Source organism: Montipora capricornis, chromosome 2 (assembly GCF_036669925.1).
Source record: "Montipora capricornis isolate CH-2021 chromosome 2, ASM3666992v2, whole genome shotgun sequence".
Lineage (NCBI taxonomy): Eukaryota > Metazoa > Cnidaria > Anthozoa > Scleractinia > Acroporidae > Montipora > Montipora capricornis.
In genome coordinates, this window is record NC_090884.1 from 11,745,266 (window position 1) to 11,752,256 (window position 6,991).

The window sequence follows — 6,991 nt, forward strand, 5'->3', positions numbered from 1 at the left end:
ATTAATCAGGCCTCGGTTGTTCAAAAGGTGGATAAAACACATGTATCCAAAGGATAAACACTAGCAAAACCAATCGAGTTATCCAGTGGATAGCGCTATCCACCCTTCGAACAACTTGGGCCAGACTCAGCTATTGAAAAATCATGACCTAAACCACATCATGCTTGAATATGCCGTTTCCAAGTTCTCTTGAGCCTTATTAAAGAAAACAAGTGGAGTCTTCAGAAAATTAACCTCGCGTTTGTTGTATTCTTAAAATGGCTTTGACAAAGCGGCTGAATTGAACCCAGAAATATCCTACTTTATTAAAAACTGAACTAAGGATATGAGATTTCCAGCATTTTCATTGGCTCACCGAACACAGGCTATCAGTTCATATACCTAATATGGTCAAAGAACGCGTCAGCAATAAAGCGAGCTGAAAACATTTTTGCCGACAAAAGCTGTTTTGGACCGGAATTGACCGAGGCAGAAATCAATGCCTCAGTGGAAGAGTTATTGATCCTGGAGTTTTTAATGAACAATTATTCTACTCGGGCTTGCTGGATATAAAATGATTATAACCAACTTGACGCTACGCGCCTCGTTGGTTATCTATCACTTCACATCCAGCACGCCCTTGTAGAATAATTGTTGAGTTAACTTGAGTAGCCATCTTCAACGCGCACTATTTCATTAATTTATGTGCATGTGGAATTCTAAATAATCATTTAGATAGTTAGATAACTTTGTAACTTCACTTTTTCCTTTAATTTAGTAGAAGTTCTAGTCTAGTGGCACAATATTAGTTTACTAGATGTGCCCCTCTTCTCTTCTTTTCATGTAATATATATAGTTTACGTCATAGAAAGTGCGGCGTACGGGGTTTTATGCACGAGTTGTTTGTGTCAAAAACCCGAACGAGCGAGGAACGAGCGAGTGAGGGTACGTTTTTGACACAAACAACGAGTGAATAAAACCCCGTACAAAGCACTTTCTATGTCGTGAACTGTTTATTACACATAACATGAGAATTTTCATTAAAATAGTTTTCTGAACGCGAATTAGAAACCAAAACTCACTAACAATAGAACCAAAGGCAAATTTAATTTAATTCAATAATAAAGTACGATTTGCACGATTTGCACGAGATGCACGAGTGATTGGCATGGAAACGCCTTTACGCTTTCGTTAATTGGTTATACTTCCACATGTGAAAGAGCTGTACGCCATTCTGATTGGCTGTATAGGCCTTTTTCACATGTGAAAATAAAGCGTATAGATTTGTACAAATGAGCTTTATGGAATAAAATTCAGTCTCATGTTATGTGTAATATATACATGTATTCAAGAACTGGAAAGGAGAAAAAAAAATCGTAATTAAGATAATGTGAATCAACGTTGTTCCTAATAGAAACCGAGCCATCCATGGTGATATTGTTGTAGTAGAAATGCTCCACAAATCGCAATGGAAAGGAAGGACAATTTCAATCAGGAACAGGGAGGAAAGTGAGTGATAACAAAGTTTATCATATTTCTGCCTCAATCAGATGCAATTGACTTGTTTAGACCATTAAAGAACGAAAATTGACCTTTTGTTCGCTGAAGACAAATGTGCTTTATAAAAAGCGTCAGGGGCACCCAACGTCAATTTTCGGAAAATATCTGTTCGGAAGACGATCTGAGATCTAGAACTTTCGGAACATTTGCAGTAAAATTTCTTGCTTGCCTGCCTGTCCTAGGATTTTCCAACATCTAAAACATGGTATAATGGCCCATTTTTAACGGATTTTTACCCTAAAAAGGTCACCTAGAATTTTCGGGAGCCTTTTTTGCTGGCTGAAATTTTCGAAAAGGTAAGTTTTGATCCCTATAATTTTCGGATCACTACCCTTTCAGCTAGGGAATCCGACCAGATGAAAAATTTTAGGGCATAAAAATATGCCTATATCCACCGTTTAAATACTAAAATACGTTTGACTATGCTATGTTTAAGCGGTTTTGAACTATATTCTCGTTGGGTGCCCCTGAAGCGTGCTACATTAAGCACGGTCAAGTGGATAATGCAAAGCAGTGTGGGTGAGAAATTGTGCTTGTCAGATATGGCCCCTACGGCGCCGTGCTTTCATTGTAAAACTATTGAGAAAATCCCGGTATGAGTGGAGTACGCATTGGTGCGACAAGGCCGCAAAACGCCGTACCGCTCTGCTAGGAACACGTACTGCTCCGTGCAATGCGATTTTAGAAGATTTTGTCGCTTTTAAACATCCAAGTTATTTACAACCAGAAAGGCAAATGCAAACACCATAATAGATAAATTTTCTGGGCACATTTTTGTAACTTATGTTGTCCAAACTGTATGTTCTGAGTGCTCATTAATAGTTTAAAGAGCCCATATGATAAAATGCTTATTGACTGAGTTTACTGTAGGTCAGGCCGGACAGGAAAATATTTGGCCGTGTTCGTGCTCGTGTTGTGGAGGGGTGGGTGTGGGGTATCTCCCCATTCCTTGTAGTCCTGTACCTTCTAAAACCCCCCTGCGTTCCGTGCCTTGTTTCGTTTAAAACAGTTGAGGTTTTACTGCCCATTTTTTCTCTACTTTCAGTTGTCCAGCAAATTACTGTTATGCATGCACCTTGCAGTATATACAGAAGAAAGAAATACTGATGTGTGTAATCTTTTATTAGATGAACAAGCCACATCTGGAGAAGACCAAAGTGATGTCATTCCTACTGGCCGAGTGATTGGAGTGTTGCAAAGAAACTGGAGGGATTACGTGGCCAGCTTTGATGAGAACGAGGTAACAAACTGACTGACTGAGATTTGGAATGTGCCTGAGTTCATGTTGTAATTAAAAAGTTGAAGATTTATGTAGGTGCACTACGTTGATCTTTTTGACCGATAAAGGTTATCTTTGCTTAATATTTGATTCCTTAGGAGACACAAGGAACAAGAAAGACAGGTGGAAAGGTATATGATAAATTACGAAACAGTTACAAATAAAAGTTACAAAATATTGCAAGAAAGCGCAGAAAATGTATTGACTACTTTCGTCTACTTATCCATACACAAGTTTACTGCCTCACTCCACACAACGCTCCATCATCGACCAGCAGTGGTTTAGTAATCATACTTGAAATTGAATGTGTTCCGTGTATCCGTGTGTGTGGCATTTCCCTGTTTCAGTCAATTGCTAAATGCATTTTGGTTGGGTCTTAGGAGTACTCGATAGGCTCTTTGGCCTGGTAAGGACTTGAACCCAGAAGTGGAATTTTAGTGTGACTTGCTGGGCTACCTCCGTTTAAGTTATAAGCGTGCTATGATACAAATGCTTAACTACATGAAAAAATCAAACCATCTTAATTTGTCTTTGTCGAGGTGGTTGTGGTGCCCCGAGATTATCGCATCCCAAAGATCCGGATCAGCACACGACAAGTTGACAGCTTGCGAGAGGAAAGGTAGCTACAGTTGAAATTTTTATTTTAGAGCGGTTTTCAAGTGAATGTCATAAAACAAATACCAAAGTAAGTGTTTTATGTTTTTAAGTGTCTAGTCGTTCTAGCGCTGGAGCACTAATTGGGGACACTGTAAACTGAAATTAACAATTAACACAAATCAAGTCAAATGTTGGTTTTTTAGGAGAGGGGAAAACCCGAGTACCCGAAGAAAAACCTCTTGGTGCAGACTAGAGAACCAACAAACTCAACCCACATTGGACGCCTTGTCTGGGAATCGAACCCGGGCCGCATTGGTGGGAGGCGAGTGCTCTCGCCACTGCGCCATCCCTGCATCCCTGTATTTCGACCAATCACAGCAGATGCAAACAGAACCAATCCGAATTCGCAGCAATTCCATGTATTAAACTTTCTCAAATGAAGCGCGGGAAAATCGCACGTGCAAGTAGTGGTTGGTTTTGGTTTTCCTTTTTATTGGTTGATAACTTGCGCGAGAATTTTAAACCAATCACTAAGAGTAGTAATTGCACCATCGCGTAATTACTTTCGACAGTCATTAGTAAACCTGAATATCTTAAATTTAACACAGTATGGAATCAAAGGTTCTGATTTATTGGGATCAACAATACGTAACCATACGTAATACGTAATAAATACGTAACCTGCTGAACAGGTCAGTCTGAAACTGGAGTGCTAAGGGCGCGGCTCAAAGAGATCGGACTGAAGGAGCTGTGCTGCCGGCTAGGCGCTCGGTCCCTGAACACGATCCATGTATGATTGAATAGGATGTGAGTGGATTTTGCTGAGGGAGGAAAACCGGAGTACCCGGAGAAAAACCCTCGGAGGCAGGTTTAGATCGACTGAAACTCAGCCTACATGCGATCTCGGGGCCGAGAGTTGAACCCGGGTCGCAGAGGTGGAAGGCACGGTTGATAACCACTGAGCCATCCTGACTCTCCTGACTTTTTCGTTCAACTTTTTCAATAACTTCCTAATTATGTCGAAATTATTAATGATGCCAAGCGTCTTCTGCCTTTTTTGAGGTTTTCCTTTCAGCTCTGGTATGGCCTCAACTGCTGTAGACCAGTTACCACGTTTTAAACATCGACGCTTGGAAAAGTATCTTGCTCGGAAACTACGGCGACCGGTTGTGGTTAAACTTGTTGATCCCAATGGAATAAGGCCTAAACTGAGGTCGTACTATGGCAACAAACGAACTCCTTGAGACTCATTGAAGATGGTTGTAGTTGTGGCCAGCACCGTGACGCTAGGTGATCCAGGCATGAGAGCCATCTTAGGCTTGCTTGATGACCTTAGCGATGAAATTGCATAATCGGCCTAGAATAAGTTATCCCTTAGATTGACTTCCTCCTTGTGTTATCCATACCTGACCTAAATCCAACCTTAGATGACTTCATCAATTGCATGAAAAAAAAACTGTCTGTGTTAAGTCTAATCCCTGTACTCGAAAAGGTCTGCGCATCGTATCCCTGTGAATGCGTCCGTATCGTATTGAAGGTTTTTACCACAGTTTGTCCCTTTCTGACTTGCCCAAATTCTCTTACAAGCAGCACGATCTCCACCCTACCCATCAAAGTGTAACGATATTGAAAAATTCGTGAATAGTCTAATGTTCTATTCCTCAGAATCGTGGTGCGAATTGACTTTTGGGAGGTCGACTCCATGTACCCTAGTGGCCATTTTGTCCGATCTCTGGGTCCCATTGGTAATTTAGAAACAGAAATTCAGTCTCTGATGGTAGAGCACTCCTTAGCAGCGCCTTCCTTCACTGAGGCACAACTCAGAGAGCTTCCTACCAACACAGCAGATAGCCCCTGGGTGATACCAGAACAAGAAATAGCGAAAAGACGGGATTTGAGGTGAGGGATTAAGAGAATACCCGGTCACTTATTTGCATACGAATGACGTATATTGCAATATCCCTCGTTGTTCAAATGATGCCTCTACAAGGTCACAATAGTGGCTGGATATTCCGCAGTTGCTCCCCTAAGAAAATTTTAGTAAACCCATCTTTTTTCTCAACAAAAATATTAAAACCCAAAGATGCATTCTTCAAGAAATGGTACATTCAGTGCGAATGGCTCATTTCCGAGTTGCTGCATGCCTCAGTTTCAAAGCGAGTCCTGTTGCACACTCATTCAGATGGAAATGAGTACCGTATTCTTATGAAAATCATTTCCCTTACAATAGTTGAGCACCAAGACTCACTTCGAAACCGAGACAAACAGCAACTCGGAAATGGCCAATTGCTCATTTCTCCATCAATCTTTGACGCTAACGGTTGGAAAATTCAACGTAGCGAGAAAGAGCTTCCGAGCAACTCGGTGTTATTATTCGTTTAATTAAGACTTATTTGTTTGTAGTAAGTTTCATCACGATGGAAGAATTTTTTACGTGGTCCGTCGCCTTTTCCCTTCCCAATTAGTGGTGTTTCGTATGGTACCATAACATTGCCGTTACGTTAAACAGTAGGGCGGATTCACTCCTCAGTACAGTTTGTTGCAAGTGTTGAAACTGGTTAGAGCCTCCTCAAATATCAACGTTAAAGGAGAATTTCTTGCCCGCGTTTGACCTGCTCACACTTTGCATTTCTTGGAACGTTTTTTCAGGAAGTCGCATTTGATCTTTAGCATTGATCCAAAAGGATGCGAGGATGTGGATGACACGTTGTCTGTTAGGTACGTTTTAGCTGCACTGCGTGGCCTCGCGAGTGTAATTTTCAACAGTATTGCTTTGTAAGGATTTCACTTAATGTTAATGGTAATGGACAACGTGTGGTTGCTAATAGTTTTAAAGTCAGAATGGCAGACCATTAAAGAACCAAATTCCCGTGAATATCTTTTTAAAATTAAGGCTCAGCAAAATGAATTTACTCATCTAATGTTCTTTTATTGATTTCTTTCTTTCATATTTTGCTTTAAGGTGGCTGAAACACGGTAAGATAGAGCTTGGGGTTCACATCGCAGACGTGTCTCACTTTGTTAAACCTGGCTCGCTGACAGACGTTGAAGCAAGGTCCAGGTTTGTTCGAGTTTGTGATAGAGGTTACCAAGCGAGGCGTAGTAGCCAAGCGAGAGGTTCAACCATTTGCGTCACCAACTTCCATTGGTAACTCTTCAGATCAAAATATTCAAATATTCTTGAAAAAGAATATTTGAAACTGTGGGAAGAAAGTATCGAAGGGGATCTATACTGAACATTATCTTACCCAGTCCGTAGATGTGCTGTAAAATCTTAACATGTGCACACACATGAAAATGATGCGGGTACATGTCCCAGGGATATGTTGCAGCGACATGTCCCCTCGTGTTAGCCGATACGTTTATAATTGTGCAACACAGATTTTGGGGTGATGTATTTTTGGGGTGATATTGTCCCCGCGACGTGCCCCAAGAAGTCGTCGCGGGGACAATATCACCCCAAAATTGGTGTTGCACACTTATAAACGTATCGGCTAACACGAGGGGACATGTCGCTGCAACATATCCCTGGGACATGTACCCGCAACAGTTTCATGTGTGTGCACATGTTGTGAT

At 41.2% G+C, this 6,991-nt stretch overlaps 1 protein-coding gene across 1 annotated transcript in view; it reads left to right on the plus strand.

Moving 5' to 3' along the window:
• Nucleotides 1-6,991, plus strand: part of LOC138038836 (DIS3-like exonuclease 1) — a 45,026-nt gene that overhangs the window by 17,032 nt on the left and 21,003 nt on the right. Inside the window, exons 10-16 of the mRNA XM_068884903.1 lie at nt 1,394-1,488; nt 2,667-2,779; nt 2,917-2,949; nt 3,358-3,437; nt 5,081-5,314; nt 6,065-6,133; nt 6,378-6,476. Of these exons, the coding sequence (XP_068741004.1) occupies nt 1,394-1,488; nt 2,667-2,779; nt 2,917-2,949; nt 3,358-3,437; nt 5,081-5,314; nt 6,065-6,133; nt 6,378-6,476 (723 nt within the window). The remainder of the gene's footprint in view (nt 1-1,393; nt 1,489-2,666; nt 2,780-2,916; nt 2,950-3,357; nt 3,438-5,080; nt 5,315-6,064; nt 6,134-6,377; nt 6,477-6,991) is intronic.